Source organism: Bufo gargarizans, chromosome 6 (genome assembly GCF_014858855.1).
Source record: "Bufo gargarizans isolate SCDJY-AF-19 chromosome 6, ASM1485885v1, whole genome shotgun sequence".
In the NCBI taxonomy this organism is placed as follows: domain Eukaryota; kingdom Metazoa; phylum Chordata; class Amphibia; order Anura; family Bufonidae; genus Bufo; species Bufo gargarizans.
Window position 1 is genome coordinate 253,213,001 of NC_058085.1, and position 21,542 is coordinate 253,234,542.

Genomic DNA, 21,542 nt, shown 5'->3' on the forward strand with positions numbered 1-21,542 from the left:
TGTGTGATGTAAGGTGACAAAAATGGCTTTTTTTTGACAGTTTCTATATATTTTTTTATGGTGTTTATCGGACTGGGTGGATCATGTGATATATTTATAGAGCCGACCGTCACGGATGCGGCAATACCAAATATGTCTATTTTTTTATTATTTTTTAAAATATTTTTAAATTAGGGATTTTTTTTTTACATGTGAAACCTTTTTTTATTTAACACTTTTCTTTATTTTTATTTTACACTTTTAGTCCCCCATAAGGTCATACAAGACCTCTGGGGGACATTTAACTTCACTTTTATTTTATTTTTCCACTATTGATTTCTCCTGTAACTGCGGCTGACATAGTAGCCCCAGTTATAGGGGAAATACACCCCCCCATACTGCACTGTACAGCCTGAGAGCAGGGCTGATCGATGTCTGTGAAAGACCCGACAGCTCCTGCACTCACCCGGCTCTGGCTTCCTGCACTGTATACACAGCACTTGGTGAGCGCTTTGTACAGTATACAGCGATCTAGAAGGCAGGGACACCTGGGATCTGTCAACCCGATCTGCAGCTGCACGAGTAGGGTGCAGCTGCGATCTCTGAATGGATGTTCCAGAACGTCCATTCAGAGATTAACCAGCCGCCCAAGGACGTTTATATCCTATGGGCTGTTGGGAAGTGGTTAATGTCGTACTATGTGATAAAAGTAGTTTGCTGATAATAGTAATAGGTGACTGTAATCTTTAAAATCCTAAATAGTGTTAATATAGTAAAATAAATCTTTTGTTAAATTTTTTTTAAGAACGGAGGACAACCTAGAGGAGGAAGGGGAAGAATCGGCTTCACACCTATCAAGCGCCTGTGAAGAAGACACTACCTCTGGGGCCGTACAGATGGAGAGTGTGACAGGAGCCAGCACGGCAAAAGCCAGGCCTCCACCTGCATCCAAAGGCCCTTACTGGTGCTGACTGCAGCTCCATAACCATCAGACGGCATCTGAGACTGAAGGGCTTCAAGATACAAAAAACGTCTCCTTGAACGCCACAGAACTGCTTGTTTGGACTTTGCAAGAGAGCACCAAACATGGGACATTCAAAGGTGGAAGAAAGTTTTATTCTCTGATGAGAAAAAATGTAACCTTGATGGTCCTGATGTTTTCCAACGTTACTGGCATGACTTGCAGATCCCACCTGAGATGTTTTCTACGCGCCACAGTGGAGGGGGCGCCAAAATAGTATGGGGTGCTTTTTCCTTCAGTGGAACAATGGAGCTTCAGGAAGTGCAGGGGCGTCAAGCGGCCGCTGGCTATGTCCAGATGTTGCAGAGAGCATTCCTCATGACTGAGGGCCCTCGTCTGTGTGGTAACGACTGGGTTTTTCAACAGGACAACGCTACAGTACACAATGCCCGCAGGACAAGGACTTCTTCCAGGAGAATAACATCACTCTTTTGGCCCATCCTGCGTGTTCCCCTGATCCAATTGAGAACCTTTGGGGATGGATGGCAAGGGAAGTTTACAAAAATGAACAACAGTTCCAGACAGTAGATGGCCTTCGTGCGGCCGTCTTCACCACTTGGGAGAAATGTTCCCACTCACCTCATGGAAACGCTTGCATCTAGCATGCCGAAACTAATTTTTGAAGTGGTAAACAATAACGGCGGAGCTACTCATTACTGAGTTAATGTTTGGAAGTAGAATTTCTGTTTTGGGGGGGTTTAGTTTTTTTTTTTTTTTTTTTTTGGAGGTGCGGTCCTAAACTTTTGATCAGCTGAAAAACAGCCTGTTTCAGTTTACCGTATTCATTGTTTTCATTAAATTGAATGCTCAAAAAATGTTTTGTCTCACTCCCATTTCTTCTTGTTGCATGTTGAAGCTCTACTTGGAACCTTGTTAAAATCCAGCCATGCTAAATAGGATTTTTTGCCATTTATCAAGTGGTCTTAAACTTTTGATCAGGACTGTATGACCCAAATCCTATGAATATTTGCACTTTGACCATCTATCACTTAGACACCTTAATAATATTAGTGTGCTTTTAACCAATATGCCCACAATACAAACTGCTTTTTAAAATAATATTAGACATATATCTTTTATTAGACATATATACATTACATGTTAGAAATAAGATAATGTCCTTTAAGCACACGATAGCCAAAACATTACAGTTGAAATGTAAACGCCATGACACATTCAATGATTTTTTTTAATTATGTGAGAATGAGGCCAACTAAAACTTTATTAATGATGATGTGAAAACAGGCATAGATTTGAGGATACATTTTTACACTTGTAATGAATGAGATATTAGTACATATTTCACATACTGTGTTTAAAACATTATATGTAAGCAAAATATGTAAGCTCGCAACCCACGTCAAGGGTCCTCATTATCTTGCGAGTCCCTAACAAAAATATGTAAAAACTAACAAAAAAAATAACCATCCAGGTTAGCCAAATATACTGGCACACACAAACTTCCATGAGTTGAGGACTACTGCTGAAAAGGGAATGAACCGATAGGGGACAGAAAATAACTCCCTCGCTTTCAGTCCAGCAGATCCAGATCGTCCAAGTGTTAAAGTGTCTCTTCCTGATGGCGGACTGTAGACTTGTCACAGAGCGGACGCAAGGAATCTGTGAGCGTAGTTACATCCAATTAATGACATAGCGGAGGGGGGCGGCGGCAAAGAGTTCGGGTGTGGGCAGTTACTTCTGCTGGAAGAGGCGTGCTTGGGCTCTAAAGGAAGGTGGGCTGGGCACCGTAGGGGAGAGTTACTGGGCTCCAGAGAAGGATGATAACGCCCCTCTGGGCACCGTGGACACTCATTTGCATAACAGAAAAAAAATTGATTTTATCGCTAATGAAACCAGGAAACAATAAATGAAGACTACAGCAAGAAATATGGTATTTTACTGTACATGGCAGTAGTAACACCTTAATATGCTCAAACCAGGTGACAGATTCCCTTTAAAGAAAGTAAGAGCATTCAGCTAAATCAACTTCCCCAGACCATTACCAGATACACACAGGTGACGGTATCCTCATCATTACAGCCAGGATTTGAATAATTAACCCCCGCGGAACAGGAATCGGGTGTGACTAATCAATTACTTGTAAGTACACCAAGTGACTTTATACAAAGTGGCAGCGCCAAAAGCACACACAGTTTATGAATAAAAAAGAACAATATACAATACATGTTTACTACTATTAAGTACTTATACATAGAACAGGTAAAGTTCTGAAGACACAGGCCATAGACCAAACAGCTATGTCTGATATTATATAGTCTTGCCTTAAAGTAATAATAAGATGTTCTTCAGGTGACACACTCCACCGCATATTTGTGTCCTGGAAATTCAAGGCAGGCCTCAACTCCCCCAACAGCCGATCAAAGGTAGCCACCGACATGCGGCAATAATTGAAGAACTTCCGAGGGTGCGCACGGAGCTCAGCGTACAAGCCAACAAAGAGACCTTTGCTGGCCCACTGCGACATGATAGGCTGCACCCACATACGCTTCCTCCGCGGTTCCTCCTCAATCATTTCTGGCTGCTCTCCAAAATGGCAGTAGACCAGCCAGTGCAAGAAGACATGGTCAGTGGACATCCTGCAAAGGGAAATCCAATCGCCAAACACACACACGTCAAACGAACAAAACTCCCCAAACAAATGGAGCTGTCCAAAAAACCAAGGCATGCTGGGGGTATTTATATGTGTTTGCAGTAACAGGCAATAACGCGACACAATCGCATACAAAACTGACAGCAGTCGCAAGCAAAATCGCACGATTTTCCCTGAACTGCATCCAGACAAAATCTGTGACGCCCGTGTGAAAGAGGCCTAAGCCTTGCTGACGAGGGTTACAGCATTCATGCTGCAATTCTTATTTTGGCCACTAGATGGCAGGCCAGGATAAGAAATGAACAATTTGCAGTCCAAAACTCATTTTAAAAGTCACCGATCAATGAAAAATAAAAAAAATGCTTTAAATGAGCTTTAAAATCATCACACAAAAAATAAATAAATAAAAGTTTAAATCACCCATCCTTTCCGTATAATAAAATAAATAAATACCTAAATAACAATAAATATAAACACCATGGGTATCACTGCGACTGAAAACACCTGTACTATATAAATATTTTTAAAAATTCCAATACGACGAATGGCGTAACGGAAAAAAGGGTCAAAATGGCCTATTTGCCATTTTTTCATTGCTTCTCTTACCCAATTTTTTTTAAATAAAATGTAATCAAAAAGTCACACACTCCAAAACGGTAACAATAAAAATGACAGATTGTCCGGCAAAAAATTAGCCCCTATAGATAGCTTAGTATACATAAGTATGCAAAAGTTATGGGGGTCAGAATATGGTGCTAAAAAAAAAAAAATGTTTAAAAATGTTTTTTTTTTATTACACTACTTAGACATAAAAAAAACGTATCCATATGTGGGTATCGTTGTAATCGTACTGACCCAGTGAATGAAGGGCATGGGTTAGTTTTGCCGTAACGAAACGCCATTGGAACAAAACCCGTAAAACGGAGGAGGCATTGCATTAATATATTTTTTTTTTCATTTCCACCCCATTTTGAATTTTTTTTACCGCTTCCCACTACATTTTATGCCATAATTAATGGTGGCATAAAAGTTACATTTTAAATACTATTAGGGGGAGGATCCCTAGTGAGATTTATTTGGTCTTTTGACCTTCCTTGTTGTAATAGTTAATTTTGCCTAGGACCCTCCTGAGGGGATTAGTCATTGCTTAATCTCTTCAATAGAACAGCCTATCATTAAGTTTGGTTCCTATTCCAGGAGTTTTTTTTTCTCCATGCTGCTTTCCAGATTCCCCCCAGCTTGCTGTGCAGGCAGCCTCTATCCAGCACCTTGTGTTGGTTGCAGTTGGCAGGCTTGAAGCATGAGTGTGTTGTATGGCCAGACGCCCGGATAGGAGAAGGGCCTCCTTTTTTTAGGAAGGCATCTTAGTGATACATAGCTAGTGTGTTAAATTGGCAATGGGGATAGCCAGCCTTTCAGCTCTAGGGAAGGGCTGAGAACCTTTGGCAGCCTACAAGATACCATACATGGCAAAAGCCTGTGTGCCATCCCATCTTAATGCTGCAGATTCTCAATTTTGGTATCTGCCTGTTGGCGTATGGGATCTTTTACCCGCATCGAGTAAGATGTAATTTGTCCTTTTATTTTCCCCTGCTGGTGGTTTAGTTGTATATCCTGTTTGCCTTTGTCATTTTGAGTTTATAAGATCTTTAATAGTGTTTGAGTGAACTTGTGTTTTCAAGTTCTACTCACAAGGTTCGCGTTATCTAAGAATTCCGGAATGGATTCCGCTACCACGGACCGAAACCCGAACCTTGTATGCTGAACTTGAAAGCAGAAGTTCTCTCATCCCTAATTTTTTTTTCTAATCACTGGGCAGTGTGTAGTCACTAGCCCCTTATCTGGTATTGTTTCCACCTGTATTGTTGGGTCCCTGGTGCTCTGAATTTCCAACCCTCCGAGGGATCTAAATATCTGAGGATGTATGCTCTGGACCTGGCTTTCTGCCTCGTTGCCTCTGGGCCTGGCTTGCTGCCTCGTTGCCACTGGGTCTGGCTTGCTGCCTCGTTGCCTCATGTAGGGGGCATTTCCAACCAGCCGCTCAGTCCATCTCAGGTGGGCTACAACGGGGCCACCGTTCTTGTGAACTGTGGGGGTCCCAGCAGTGGGACTAGCTGACATGCAGCTGCTCGGCCATGGAAACCCATGCTATGCAACTCCTGGTGCACAGTTGTTCTGCTGATGTTAATGTCAGAAGAGTTTTGGAACGCTGCAGTTATTTAGTCAGCATAACGTTGGCCACTGATATACGGCCCCGCTCTGTAACTTTACATGGTCTGTCATTTCATGGTTAAGTGTTTCTGTGGTTCCTCAATGCTTCAACTTTCCAATAATACCTCTCACAGTTTATTGTGGAATATCTAGAAGGGAAGAAATTTCATGAACTGACTTGTTGCAACACTGGCATCCTATTACAGTACTGCGCTGAATTCAGTGAGCTCTTTAGAACGACCCATTCTTTCAGAAATATTTGTAAAGGCAGACTGCATGGCTAGGGGCTTTATTCAGCAGAATTCAGTGATTGAGAGGTGTGTTCTAATACTTTTGGTTTTTGGGATTTACTTTTTTGGCGTTCACTATATGCTATAAATAAATATTCTGTGGCTCAGTATGATTTTGATTATACTAAATTGATATTGTCTGTAAAGGTTCTCATTTATCAAGGTCATGGTATATCTGTAAGGAATAAATCAAGGCAACTGGACGTACTGAAGATTTCTTGAAAACAATTGATATTGTTTTTATTATTTTATGCTTGCATAATTACATGGTTAATATGGTTGAAAAAAGACATAAGTCCATCAAGTTCAACCAAGGGATAGGTGGGGACGCGAATCCCAGAAGGAAGTGAGAATAATAAACACTTTTACAAAATAATTATTGTTGTTTTTACCAATAAATTATGTATACAATTTATAGTACAGGTTACAAATGCAGTGTTTCTTTTTTATATATTTTTTCTCATAAAAAGTTATTTTAGAATCTTTTTCTGTAAAACTACTTAGGTGCTGCAGTCGGCAGACTCACAAGAGGAAGATCTGTGACTCTCAGCCTGTCCCTCCATGCTGCCTGCTTGCCCTCTTCACTCCTTCTCGACACAGGAGCCTCAGGTCAAAAGACACTAGAGAGCTGAGATCATGTCTATTTTGCATATCACTGTTTCCCAGGGAGCTTTGCATTTTGGATTGCTGTGTTGAGACTCTTACATGAGGTTCCACTGTGTTTCTTTGTAGTTGGTCTCCCTAAGATCAGCTATTGTTTTGTTTGAGTAGTCTCCAAGACTTGGCTCCAGGTTAGCCAGAATTCTTCTCCACACTGATGAGGGGCAAGACCCCGAAACAGCTGTTTATGGATGATAATTATATTTAGCATTGTCTCTCTCCATACACAGGATTACACAGTAGTGAAGAAGACATCTGATAAGTTTATGACCCCCAGCAGCCATCCCCGTGTCTCAGGAAGATGGACCAGGAAGCGTAACCACACCATGGAGTCTCCACCTCACTCACTGATACTTGATAAAAGCAAAGTATATAAAATCCTAGCACTAACTAATGACATCATTGAGCTGCTGACTGGAGAGGTGAGCGTTGGATGATGACTGTGTCATTGTGTGTGTCAGATTAAGTTACTTTCACACCTCAGGTGTGAATTCCAGCAGACAAAGTAGAGAATCGGCTGGACACAAACTGCAGCATGCAGCGGTTTGTGTCTGGCTGGATCTCCACCGGACCCCGTTATAATTAATGGGTCCGGCGGGCATTCGGTTTGTATCCTGCAGTGCCGAATCCGGTGGATTCCAGCAGGCTGTTCTCTACCGGAAATCACACCAGAGTTGTGAAACTAGCCTTACTCTAAGGTGTCAGGATGTCACTATCTATCTCTCCATGCAGGAGTGGGAAAATTTAGATAGGCATGAAGATCTCTACAAGGATGTCATGATAGAGGACCATCAGCCTGTCACATCACCAGGTAAGAAGAGAATTAAATTTTTCGGTAAAGAAGGGATCATTTTTGTGCATCACCTAGATACACCTGTCATATGATCATCACATATACAGTATCCAGATTGGAGGATGGGAATAGTAGTGGCTCCTGTTATCACACAGTCTATCACAGTGGCTGTCCTCTCACCGTTACTCCCTAGCGCCAGTGCAGCATAAGAAAGGGGCACCTTTTCCTCCCTCTGGGCACACCCTGATTCTGGAGCTCCTACCTGATAGTATTTGGGTTGTCTGTGATGTTAGGTGTTTGGATGGGTGCAAGGCTGGGGCGTGTTGAGTGCAATGGCCGGTGTATGGTATAAGAGTCAGGAAAGCAGGCCAGCGTTAGAGAAGAATAAAAGTTTCTTTCTTTTTTTTAAACTCACTTTATAAAAAAAAAATCAAATAAAACATATACAACATGAGTTGTGACATAGTAAGGTACAGATTACAAGAAAGATACATATTGCAGTATGTAGAGATCCATTAATTGTCCCTGAGTATCAGCAGTGAGCATACAGTGAGGTAAGGTGTTTAAGGTAGTCATAAAGGCTTGTACAGAATATTGCGTCAAAGGTGATGAGCTCCATGATCCCCAGATCTTGTTACACTTGGAGTCACAGCCTCTGTGTTTGTTAAAAGTTTTTTTTTTTTACGGAGTGTAAAATAGGAGTTGTACATCCAGTTATAGCAAAACACAGTCTCAACTGTACACAGTGCAAATTAATTCCCCATATAGGAAGGTATGGAGGATGGTATGCTATTTCTCTCACTGTAATCTCTGGTTGGTGGCTGTAATCTGGCAATTATGGCTATAGGATCCACTGCGGGATACAGGTCTTTAAAAGCATGTCTGGCGAGGACATGTTTGAGTGTGATAGGTGCCTTAAAGGGGTTGTCCCCCTTCAGCAAATAGCATTTATCATGTAGACAAAGTTAATACAAGGCACTTACCAATGTATTGTGATTGTCCATATTGCCTCCTTTGCTGGCTTGATTTAATTTTCCATCACATTATACACTGCCTGTATGCAGGGGATACAACCACCCTGTAATCCAGCAGTGGTGGCCGTGCCTGCACACTATAGAAAAAGGCTCTCTCTGATGGCTGGGACTGTGGGAGTGCGCATAGGCCAGCACCTTTTCCTATAGTGTGCAAGCATGACCACCACTACCAGATTGCAGGGTGGTCATAACCCCAGGAAACAAGCAGTGTATTATGTGATGGAAAATTAATATATCCAGCAGAGGAGGTAATATGGACAATCACAATACATCAGTAAGTGCCTTGTATTAACTTTGTGTACATGATAAATGCCATTTGCTGAAGTGAGACAGTCCCTTTTAACTGTAGACCCTCACAAGCAGCAAAGTCTGAATAGCTGTAGTCACATGTTATCTTGCTGACTCTTATGCTTGGCCATTTAAAGTTTTTATTTCCTTCTCTCTCTCTTGCTGTGGCAGATGCAGTAACTTTCACAGTGATTAGTTAGTCTCTGAGGATAAAGAGCATATGGACTTGCTTCCTCCCTCCTCACGAACTCATCTGCTCTCCCTTTATCTAGTCAGGAAGTAGGACTATCTCCTGTCTTTCCTGAGAGGGGTGGAACAGGGTGGTTAACCCTGTCCCTTTCAACCATACCAGGCCATGCTGGGTGTACATTACATTAAGTAACATAACATTATAATCTATTAGCAGATACCCCCTGCACTGGAATACTGCAAATGTATTCAATTATGTGCGTTTTCTACAGATGGATCCAGTACCAGAAATACTCCAGAAAGATGTCCCAGTCCTCTGTATTCACAGGATTCTTCAGACGATCTCAGTGTACCACAAGATCATCAGGTAAAATCATTCTAAACTGTGTGATCTTAAAGGGGTTATCCAATACTATAAAATGCCCCCCCCCCATAATCCAGGCCCCTCACAATGAATATACTTACCTGGCTCCCTGAGCAACTCCTGGTCCCCGCACTGCCGCTGCTGCTTCTCCCAGTGCATGGATGAAAACATCCGGTGTCAGGGGGAGCAGCCAGTGGGGGACGGGGACAAATCTCCCTAGCATCGCGGGAGACACTAGGGAGCCTCGTCCCCGTAACCGCCTGCCATTGGCTGCTCGCGCCCCCCTTCCCCGACACCAGATGTTTTCATCCATGCATGGGAAGAAGCAGCAGCAGCGGTGTGGGGACCAGGAGCGGCTCAGGGAGCCAGGTAAGTATATTCATTGTCAGGGGCCCGGAATATGGGGGAGCATTTAGTCTTGGATAACCCCTTTAAGGGAAGATTTTTTTCAGATTTGAAACCAAAGATGTTCTTATTTTTTCTTTTTCTTCTCTGTTTAGTGTGAAGATCTGATTGATATAAAAGTTGAAGTTATAGATGAAGAAGAAGAAGAAGAAGAAGAGGAGGAGATATACAGCAGAAATGATAGACAAGTTAAGGAGGAAGAACCAGATTTCAGCACAGGTTTGTTTTAAGATCTAAATACATGGTACACAAAGCCACTTTACACCTCATTCGGTCACTGCTTCAATTCATTATGCTACACTTTAAAGGGAATCAATCACCAGTGACTGCTCTATCCAGCAGTTTGCATATACACTTAGCTGTGGTTCTCCTGATCAAAATGCTGTTTTTCTTTTGTTTATCCATGGATCCTTTCCTGAGTTGTGATACTTTTTCTTAATATACAAAATACCTTATTTTTTAGAGGAGGACAATAAGAAAAAAATATTTTTCATTAGACCTAAGGTCAGACCCCCAATGTTAATAAGACCCCAATAAGACCTCAGCTCAGACCCTAATGTGAATGACCCCCAATAAGGCCTCAGATAAGAGCCCCGTGCCTCTCATAAGCCCACAAATGCCCCTCATCAGCCCCCATATGCATCTCATCAGCCCCCATATTAGCCACCATTGCCATATTCCAGCCCTCATAATGGCCCCCATTGACATATTTCAACCCCCATATCAGCCCCATAGCCATATTTCAGCCCCCTGCCTCTCATCAGCCACAGAACACACAAAACAAAAAACAAAACACTTACCTCTCCTGATCTGGACACCACAGCGTAAGGTCACAGAGCACCCTCACGCTGTGCGCAGCCACAGCACTGCCGACAGCTGAGGACTAGGAAGCCGTGAGTACAGAGCCATCACCAGCTCTGGTACTAATGAGTGCTTCCATAATGGAAGAGCTCATTAGTATTCACTCCATAAGACGCAGAGACATTTTTAAAAATGCGTCTTATTGGGCAAAAAATACGGTAAGCCTTTGATGCAATAAAGGCATCAATATTGCTCTTGTTGCACCCAAACTCTTTTTGCGGTCAGACCCTCCCTGGCTGCTTTGCCACTGCCTGGCCTTTTTAATCAAAGCAGCGTGGGAGGGGCTGGCCACAGAAACTAGTGACGCTTGGGTGCAATAAGAGCAACGGTAATGCCCTCAATGTACCAAAGGCTAAATTCACACATTTAGAAAAATAAGTCTCACAAATTATGAATGGAGCCTCGGATCAGCAAATGAAATACAGTATTTTAATCAGGTGAACAACAGCTATGTGTCTATGTATATGTTGGATAGGAAGGTTGCTGGTGTCAGATTCCCTAAATCATGGTGTTAAAAATGTGAATGAGGAAGTGGTCCTAGGGAAGACCATTATCTGCACTTACTGCTTTCATCGTGCATCAAGCCCAAAGTTTCAGTCCAGAAGTTCTTGCCTCTATTTTGCCATTAAATGTAGTCACTCCATTGCAGTTACTAGATTTGACAATTTGTACATGTTCCTGGGGCTGTACCTATAAGAATCATTGCTCATTAGATCTTTTGGAAGTTGTCATTATTAGGGTCTATTCACACGTCCGTTGTTTGTTTCCTGATCTGTTCCGTTTTTTGCTGAACAGATCTGGACCAGATCTGGACCCATTCATTTTCAATGGGTCCTGAAAAAAAACGGACAGCACAATGTCAGATTTTTTTTCAGGACCCAGGACCCATTGAAAATGAATGGGTCCAGATCTGGTCCAGATCTGTTCAGCAAAAAACGGGACAGATCAGGAAAGAAACAACGGACGTGTGAATGGACCCTTACAGTAGAGACCAAGATGTCTTCCTCTGTATAGAATTCTCAGGAAATTGTTGTCTGCAATAAGCTCCACATATCATTTCCCACAAAACTAGCCATTTGGGGATATTATAATCCAGTGACGTGTTTATAGAAGACCATACAATCAAAAACAAACACCAACATTTTTGGCTGTTTTGCCATTGTATTTTCCTGGGGGATTTAGCATTTTTAGTTCATTGAAGGGGTTGCCCTGTGAAGACAACCCCTTTCCATGTGCCTTATTAGGACATATGGAGATCAAAGAATGGTATTCCATTTGGGACTCCCTCTATAAGTTAGAACAGAGAGTCGGGCTGACTCATGTAAGGGCGAGTTCGCATTTGCATTATGGAATTCTGTTATAGGCTTCCGTTATAACAAAGCTATAACGGAAGTTTAGATCGGAATGCAAAACTGAAGCCTTTAAGAGGCATTCCGTTTTGCTCCGTCCTAATATGGCCACAAATAATGGTTCTGTTTTGTTCTTTTATACATGATGAAAAAAATAGTCCTGTCGACGAGGCTATTTTTTCCATCATATATAATGGAACCGTTATTCCGTTATAACTCTGTTATAACAGAATTCCATAATGAGAATTCGAACCCGCCCTAATACGATGTTCCCCTTCAGAGCATGCTTCATGGGAAAGGTCTGGGTGACTGCAGCTTGCTCTGGAGCTGTTTGTCATGAGCTGGACCAGGAGTGATCAACTGATCAGAGCAGATAACATTCTGAATGGGGTTGTCTCTCATGAGACAATTTCTTTGGGAGAGTGTGCTTTCAATCTTGACTCTGGAGATATTGGACTTTTTTTAAACCATATTGGAAAGCCTGATCTGTTTTAATTTGAAAGTTTATGTTTCTTTTAATTTTCATGTTACACTTCTTATTAATGTAATACGTTTAAAATATTCAGATCATTTTATTAACTGCTTAAGGTATGACCATTTTTGGGCCTTCAGGACTAAGCTTATTTTATGTTGATATAATTTTATTTGCTGGGTTATGTTTTTTTTTGGGGGGGGGGGGGGTTAAGTATAACTAAACTGGCAGTCCCCTCCCTTTGTCAAGTTCTTTAGATGCTGTGGTTACTACTGACTGTGGCATCTAATTATTTAAATGGAGGTATGAAAAGTTTTTCTTGTCCTGAAAGTTAAAGCAGAAGCAAATATCACTGCTATGTTCCCTCAGTTGAACACATGAGGACAGCTGCTGCCTCTTCCTTGTCTAAAGTCTCCATGACATACCGGTATGTCAGGAACATGGCAATCTATGAGGGACATATGCCAGTGAGCACTAATTGAGTGATTTAATTGTTCATGTTCAATTTATTTTTATTTATTTATTTTTATTTAGGTCTGCGGGACCTCTCAAGTGAACATTTAACTGTGTCTCCTCATTGTGAAAGAGAAGGTTATAATTTAACACAAGATTGTCCAGGAGAAACCCCCATGTGTCCCAATATATCCCCAGTCTGTCATCTGTTGTCTGATCTCCCTGGTCCCAGGGGACACTGTCCTGATAAGTCTTGTACTGAAAGTGCAGGTCTAAAGCAGAACAGTCTATATACATGCTGTAAATGTTCGAAACGTTTAGAAACCAAAACCCTTCTGCTGCGACATCAAAAAATTCACATGAAAAAGATTCCATTTTCATGCACTGACTGCGGAAAAAACTTTCCCCACAAGTCTGAACTTGTGCGACACAAGAGAATTCACACCGGAGAGAAGCCATTTTCATGCACAGAGTGCGGGAAATATTTTACCCAAAAGTCAAATCTTGCTGAACACCAGAAAACTCACACAGGAGAGAAGCCGTTTCCATGTTTAGAGTGTGGTAAAAATTTTGCAAGGAAGGCAGAGCTTATTAAGCATCAGAGAATTCACACGGGGGAGAAGCCATTTTTATGTTCTCACTGCGGGAAGCGGTTTACCCACAAATCGGAACATGTTCGACATGAACGAATTCATAAGGGGGAGAAGCCATTCCTATGCTTGGAGTGCGGATACACCTTTGCAATGAAATCTGAACTTTTTAAACATCAGAGAATCCACACAGGAGAGAAGCCATTCTCGTGTCCTGATTGTGGAAAGTGTTTTGCGCAGAAGTCAACTCTCGTCACTCATCAGAGAATTCACACTGGAGAGAGGCCCTTTGTATGTATAGAGTGCGGAAAGGGATTTGTACAGAAGTCCGATCTTGGAAAGCATCAGAGAATTCATACAGGGGAGAAGCCATTCTCATGTTTTGTGTGTAGGAGATGTTTTACAAGAAAATCTGACCTTCTTTCCCATCAGAAGTATCATAAACATGGTAATATCTGAAACCACGTCTTATATATGGAATTATTCCACATAAAAAATTGAGTCACTTTATAAAAAACATTTTATTACTTTTATAGTGTATTGATCCTATCTGACACACCCAAATCTATTTTAACCCCTTAAGGACACAGGGCGTACCGGTACGCCCTATTTCCCGAGTCCTTAAGGACCAAGGGCGTACCGGTACGTCCTGACTTAAAATCGGCATTCCGGCGCCGCGGGGGTTAATCGGAACGGGATTTCGGCTGAAATCATTCAGCCGGCATCCCGTAACAACGCAGGGGGGGGTCATTTGACCCCCCCGTATCGGCGATCGCAGAAAACCGCAGGTCAATTCAGACCTGCGGTTTTCTGCGTTTCCGGTCCATTCGGGTGTCCGGTGACCCGATGAACCGGAAAAAGACTGCGATCGGTGGCGTAATTATACACCACCAATCGCAGTCCGAGGATTTGAGGAGGCGGTGCTGGCCCTGGTGCTGAACACTGCTGTCCAGGGTGCTGATTGGTGCAGGGGAGAGAGGCGCGAGATTCAAACTTCCTGCGCTCCTCTCTCCCCTCCTCTTCCTGTTCTGCACGAGCACCCGGCAGCATCGTCCAGCACCAGCTCCTGTGTCCCCCTAATCGCCATCCATCACCCTCCTGCACCCATCGCCACCCAGGTAGGTTAGGGTCAGTGAGGGAGAGGCATCGTTAGGCAGGGAAAGAAGGGAAAAGTTAGTTAGGAAAAAAAAAAAAAAAAAAAAACTTTTAACTTTTACACAAAACTTTTTTTGATCCATCTATCAGACCCCAGACCTTCCCCTGCCACTTGCCCCCCCCTACCAGCCCCCCACCACCACCAGCCCCCCCACCCCCTCCACCCATCCCCCCACCACTCCCCCCAACCCCCCCCCCACCACCACCACTAGCCCCCTCACCACCACTTTTTTTTCTGCGTTCGCTGACTGGTCGGCACTTTTTAGCGTCCGTCCACTGTTAGCGCATCGCCTGCCCCACCGCTGATCAGCGTTGTACCGCTAATCAGCAACTTTTTTTTTTCCTAACACTTGCCCTTTTTTCCTTTTTTTAGTACGCGAACACCCGTTGCCCCCACACACACGCACATATAATAAAGTTTTACACACACGCACACCTACACGCACACACACCCATGGCCCGCCGGGTGTTCTCGGCCGAGGAGGCATATGCCCAGATTGCCTCCGACTCCGAGAGCCCCAGTGAGGATGAGGATGACCCCACATTCCTCTTATCATCAGCATCCTCCTCATCATCATCGGATGACGATGAGCCACCAAGGCGGCGGAGACGCCGCCAGGCGGAGCCAGGGGCCGCACATGCTAGGGATCCTGTGGCCCACCCTAGTACGAGCCGCCCTGGGGTTCGTACTGGTTTCCCGGCCCACCAAATAAGTTCACCGGAGACCCCTGCCGATGAACTTAGCTGGTGTCCCCCAGTGGACTTTGAGCCTGAGATTCCGGATTTCGCTGGCAATCCTGGAATCCAGATTCCCACAGTGGGGTTTACTGAAATTGACTATTTTAGTTTTTTTTTCAGTAACCCACTGGTGAATTTGATGGTGGAGCAGACGAATCTGTACGCCCAACAGTTCGTCGCTCAAAACCCAGGCTCAGTTTTGGCTAGACCCGGTGGCTGGACGCCGGTCAGTGCAGCCGAAATGAGGACATTTTGGGGCCTCGTGCTGCATATGGGTCTAGTCCAAAAACCCAGTGTCAGGCAATACTGGAGTGGGGACGTCCTGTACCAGACCCCACTGTACAGTATGGTCATGACACGCTCCCGGTTTGAGGCCATCCGGAAATGTCTGCATTATTCTGATAATGCAGCATGTCCACCCCGAGGTGATCCTGCCTATGACCGGCTGTATAAGATACGGCCTGTCATCGATCACTTTGGGGCCACATTTCAGCAGGCCTACGTACCTGGAAGGGAGGTCGCGGTTGATGAGTCGCTCATTGCGTTCAAGGGGAGACTCAGTTTCCGCCAATATATTCCCACAAAGCGAGCGAGGTATGGCGTGAAGCTATACAAAATTTGTGAGAGTACCTCAGGGTACACTTACAAATTTCGTGTGTACGAGGGGCGAGATTCCCGTATTCAACCCCCAGAATGTCCCCCCACTCTGGGTGTTAGCGGGAAACTCGTGTGGGACCTTATGTACCCACTGCTGGATAATGGTTACCACTTGTACGTGGATAACTTTTATACCAGCATTCCCTTGTTCAGGTCCCTTGCCGCCAGATCTACGTTCGCTTGTGGGACCGTGCGGAAAAATCAGCGCGGCCTCCCTGCCTACCCCCTCCAGGTACCTATCCCCAGGGGTGAGACCCGTGCACTTACCAGTGGAAACCTGTTGCTGGTCAGGTATAAGGACAAGAGGGATGTCCTTATGCTGTCCACAATCCACGGTAACGGCACCACCCCAGTCCCTGTGCGAGGTACCGCGGCAACGGTCCTCAAGCCCGATTGTATCGTCGACTACAATCGGTATATGGGAGGAGTTGATCTCTCGGATCAAGTCCTCACGCCATATAACGCCATGCGCAAAACCCGGGCATGGTACAAAAAAGTTGCGGTCTACTTGGTGCAGGTTGCCATGTACAACTCTTTTGTACTATCCCGAAGCGCTGGCAGCACAGGGACATTCCTCCAATTCTATGAGGCAGTCCTCAAGGACCTGATCTTTTCGGACCGGGAAAGAGCAGGCCGGAGTACCTCGGGAACTGGAGGCGCCCGGATCGTCCCTGGCCAACACTTTCCAGGTGTGGTCCCCCATACTGGAAAGAAGGGACGAACCCAAAAAAAGTGCAGAGTGTGTCGCAGGAGGGGGATACGGAAGGACACCACCACTCAGTGCGACACGTGCCCCGATCATCCGGGCCTCTGCGTTATCGATTGCTTCAGGGAGTATCACACTTCCATGGAGTACTAAATTTTTATAATCCCCAACAGTTCACTAGAGAACATAAAACACTATGGCTCTCAGACTTTGGAGACACGAAAACTATTTTTCTTTCCCCCAAAAATATTAGTTTTAGTGCAGGCATCCTCAAACTGCGGCCCTCCAGATGTTGTAAAACTATAACTCCCAGCATGCCCAGACAACCTACAGCCATCAGCAGGGCATGGTGGGAATTGTAGTTTTACAACATCTGGAGGGCCGCAGTTTTAGGATGCCTGCTTAGTGTCTCCAAAGTCTGAGAGCCATACATATTGGGCATCGTCGCGTGCGTAAAAGTCGTCGCTATAAAAATAACTTTTGACCAAACGCCTCGGATGAACGGTGTTAAAAATATAAAATAAAAACGGTGCCAAAACACCTATTTTTGGGCAAAATTTCAATTTAAATCCATTTTGCCGGTAATAAAGCAAGGGTTAACAGCCAAACAAAACTAAATATTTATTGCCCCGATTCTGTCGTTTGCAGAAACACCCCATATGTGGTCGTAAATGGCTATATAGCCGCACGGCAGGGCATAGAACGAAGGGAACGCCATACGGTTTCTGGAAGGCAGATTTTGATGGACAGTTTTTTTTTTGACACCATGTCCCATTAGAAGCCCCCCCTGATGTAGCCCAGACTAGAAACTCCAAAAAAGTGACCCCATCTAAGAAACTACACCCCTCAAGGTATTCAAAAGTTACTTTACAAACTATGTTAACCCTTTAGGTGTTCCACAAAACTAAATAGCGAATGTAGAAACCATTTTAGATTTTAATTTTTTTGTTACATTGCCTCAAAAAAGAGTAATATAGAGCAACCAAATATCAAATTTACCCCAAAAATAGTCCCAAAACAACAACCACCTTATCCCGTAGTTTCCTAGATGGGGTCACTTTTATGGAGTTTCTACTCTAGGGGTGCATCAGGGGGCTTGAAAGGGTACATGGTGTAAATAAACCAGTCCAGCAAAATCTGCCTTCCAAAAACCATATGGCGTTCCCCTTCTTCTATGTCCTGCCGTTTAGCCAAATAGTAGTTTACCACCACATATGGGGTGTTTCTGCAAACTACAGAATCAGGGCAACCCATTTTGAGTGTTGTTTGGCAGTTAACCCTTGTTTTACTCCTAGAAAAAATTGATTATATTGGAAAATTTTCCAAAAAATTGAAATTTCATAATTGTTTCTCCATCTGCCATTAACTCTTGTGGAACACCTAAAGGGTTAACAAAGTTTGTAAACCCAGTTTTGAATACCTTGAGGGGTGTACTTTCTTAGATGGAGTCACTTTTTTGAAATTTCTATTCTAGGGGTGCAACAGGGGGCTTCAAATGGGACATGGTATAAACAAAACCAGTCCTGCAAAATCTGCCTTCCAAAACCCATATGGTGTTCCCCTCCTTCTATGTGCTACCGTTCGGCCAAACAGTAGTTTACGACCACATATGGGGTGTTTTTGCAAACTACAGAATCAGGGCAACCCATTTTGAGTGTTGTTTGGCAGTTAACCCTTGTTTTACTCCTAGAAAAAATTGATTATATTGGAAAATTTTCCAAAAAATTTAAATTTCATAATTGTTTCTCCATCTGCCATTAACTCTTGTGGAACACCTAAAGGGTTAACAAAGTTTGTAAACCCAGTTTTGAATACCTTGAGGGGTGTACTTTCTTAGATGGAGTCACTTTTTTGAAATTTCTATTCTAGGGGTGCAACAGGGGGCTTCAAATGGGACATGGTATAAACAAAACCAGTCCTGCAAAATCTGCCTTCCAAAACCCATATGGTGTTCCCCTCCTTCTATGTGCTACCGTTCGGCCAAACAGTAGTTTACGACCACATATGGGGTGTTTTTGCAAACTACAGAATCAGGGCAACCCATTTTGAGTGTTGTTTGGCAGTTAACCCTTGTTTTACTCCTAGAAAAAATTGATTATATTGGAAAATTTTCCAAAAAATTTAAATTTCATAATTGTTTCTCCATCTGCCATTAACTCTTGTGGAACACCTAAAGGGTTAACAAAGTTTGTAAACCCAGTTTTGAATACCTTGAGGGGTGTACTTTCTTAGATGGAGTCACTTTTTTGAAATTTCTATTCTAGGGGTGCAACAGGGGGCTTCAAATGGGACATGGTATAAACAAAACCAGTCCTGCAAAATCTGCCTTCCAAAACCCATATGGTGTTCCCCTCCTTCTATGTGCTACCGTTCGGCCAAACAGTAGTTTACGACCACATATGGGGTGTTTTTGCAAACTACAGAATCAGGGCAACCCATTTTGAGTGTTGTTTGGCAGTTAACCCTTGTTTTACTCCTAGAAAAAATTGATTATATTGGAAAATTTTCCAAAAAATTTAAATTTCATAATTGTTTCTCCATCTGCCATTAACTCTTGTGGAACACCTAAAGGGTTAACAAAGTTTGTAAACCCAGTTTTGAATACCTTGAGGGGTGTACTTTCTTAGATGGAGTCACTTTTTTGAAATTTCTATTCTAGGGGTGCAACAGGGGGCTTCAAATGGGACATGGTATAAACAAAACCAGTCCTGCAAAATCTGCCTTCCAAAACCCATATGGTGTTCCCCTCCTTCTATGTCCTCCCGTTCGGCCAAACAGTAGTTTACGACCACATATGGGGTGTTTTTGCAAACTACAGAATCAGGGCAACCCATTTTGAGTGTTGTTTGGCAGTTAACCCTTGTTTTACTCCTGGAAAAAATTGATTATATTGGAAAATTTTCCAAAAAATAGAAATTTCAAAATTGTTTCTCCATCTGCCATTAACTCTTGTGGAACACCTAAAGGGTTAATAAAGTTTGAAAAAACAGTTTTGAATACCTTGAGGGGTGTAGTTTCTAGAATGGGGTCATTTTTGGGAGGTTTCTATTATCTAAGCCTCACAATATGACTTCAAACCTGAACTGGTCCATAAAAAGTGGGATTTTGAAGATTTCTCAAAAATTTCAAAATTTGCTTCTAAACTTCTAAGCCTTGTAACATCCCCAAAAAATAAAATATCATTCCCAAAATGCTACAAACATGAAGTAGACATATGGGGAATGTAAAGTCATCACAATTTTTGGGGGTATTACTATGTATTACAGAAGTAGAGAAACTGAAACTTTGAAATTTGCTAATTTTTCAAAATTTTGGGTAAAAAATGTATTTTTTTATGCAAAAAAAATAACTTTTTTGACCCAATTTTAGCAGTGTCATGAAGTACAATATGTGACGAAAAAACAATCTCAGAACGGCCTGGGTAAGTCAAAGCGTTTGAAAGTTATGAGCACTTAAAGTGACACTGGTCAGATTTGCAAAAAATGGCCCGGTCCTTAAGGTGAAAATGAGCCCGGTCCTTAAGGGGTTAAAGCATACCAGCATGTGGAGTTGTTGCCTGAAGCATAGACTTGCCTTGCCTGTGAAAATCCAATCTTCTAATCCAGAGAAATGCTTCTTTTTATCATTCTGCTAATGAAATTTTAGGTGCACCATGGACAGGGCCTGGCCCTGGCCTTTATGGATTGTTCTGCACATGTTAACCCTTTCACTGCTGAGCCACTTTTCACCTTAAATACCAGGCTGATTTTTGTGACTCTGACTTGTCAGTTTATGTGGTAATACCTTTGGAACACTTTTTTACTTATCCAAGCCATTCTGAGAATGTTTTCTCGTGACACATTGTACTTCATGATAGCAGTAAATTTGAGTCAATATATAAAAAATCCAAAATTAAAGAGGACCTTTCATCTGACAAAAAATTCTGAACTAAGTGTCATGATCTGTACAGTGGTGCCCAGGGATCACACTGAACTTACTATTATCCCTGGGCGCCGCTCCGTTCTCCTGCTATGCCCTCCGGTATGTTCGGTCACTTGGTTATAGTAGGAGGAGACTGCCCTTGTTCTCCTGGCGTCTTCTTCTCCCAGGCTGTAGTGCAGGCCAATCGCAGCGCATAGCTCACAGCCTGGGAGTTTTTTTTTCTCCCAGGCTGTGAGCTCTGGGTTGCGATTGGCCAGCGCTACAGCCTAGGAGAAGAAGACGCCCAGGAGAACAAGTACTATAACCAAGTCCCTTAAGTCTCCGCCTACTATAACCAAGTGACCGAACATACCGGAAGGCATAGCAGGAGAACGGAGCGACGCCCAGGGATAAGAGTAAGTGCAGTGAGATCCCTGGGCGCCGCTGTACAGATCATGACACTTAGTTCACAATTTTTTGCCAGGTGAAAGGTCCTCTTTAACAAAAAATTTGAAAAAATACACAATTTTCTAAATTTGAATTTCTCCACTCTTAAGACAGATAGTAATGCCTCATAAAACAGTTATCAGTCATCATTCCCCATATCTCTACTTTACGTTGGCATTATTTTGTAAATGTCATTTCATTTTTTTAGGACGTTAGACGTTTAGAAGCAATTTTTTTAATTTTCAACAATGATTTTTGTGTACTGTGCCGCACGCCACAGTACCTCTGAAACTTAGGGACTGGAACAGTGGTAGACTCGTGTAGTAATTATCCACGTAGAGATGGTAACCCTTATCCGGCAGTGGGTGC

General features: G+C 43.1%; 1 protein-coding gene across 3 annotated transcripts in view; it reads left to right on the plus strand.

Annotated features, from left to right (window-relative positions):
• Positions 1 to 14,134, plus strand: part of LOC122941629 (gastrula zinc finger protein XlCGF57.1-like) — a 40,488-nt gene extending 26,354 nt beyond the window's left edge. The window contains exons 1-6 of one of the 3 annotated variants that reach the window (XM_044299022.1): positions 6,793 to 6,903; positions 7,003 to 7,194; positions 7,505 to 7,583; positions 9,349 to 9,443; positions 9,941 to 10,064; positions 13,062 to 14,134. In XM_044299022.1, the coding sequence (XP_044154957.1) occupies positions 7,039 to 7,194; positions 7,505 to 7,583; positions 9,349 to 9,443; positions 9,941 to 10,064; positions 13,062 to 14,029 (1,422 nt within the window). In that variant the 5' untranslated portion in view covers positions 6,793 to 6,903; positions 7,003 to 7,038 and the 3' untranslated portion in view covers positions 14,030 to 14,134. Of the gene's footprint in view, positions 1 to 6,792; positions 6,904 to 7,002; positions 7,195 to 7,504; positions 7,584 to 9,348; positions 9,444 to 9,940; positions 10,065 to 13,061 lie in introns of those variants that run through there. The other 2 variants (XM_044299020.1, XM_044299021.1) reach the window with 2 other exon arrangements.
• The last annotated feature ends 7,408 nt before the right edge of the window (positions 14,135 to 21,542 follow it).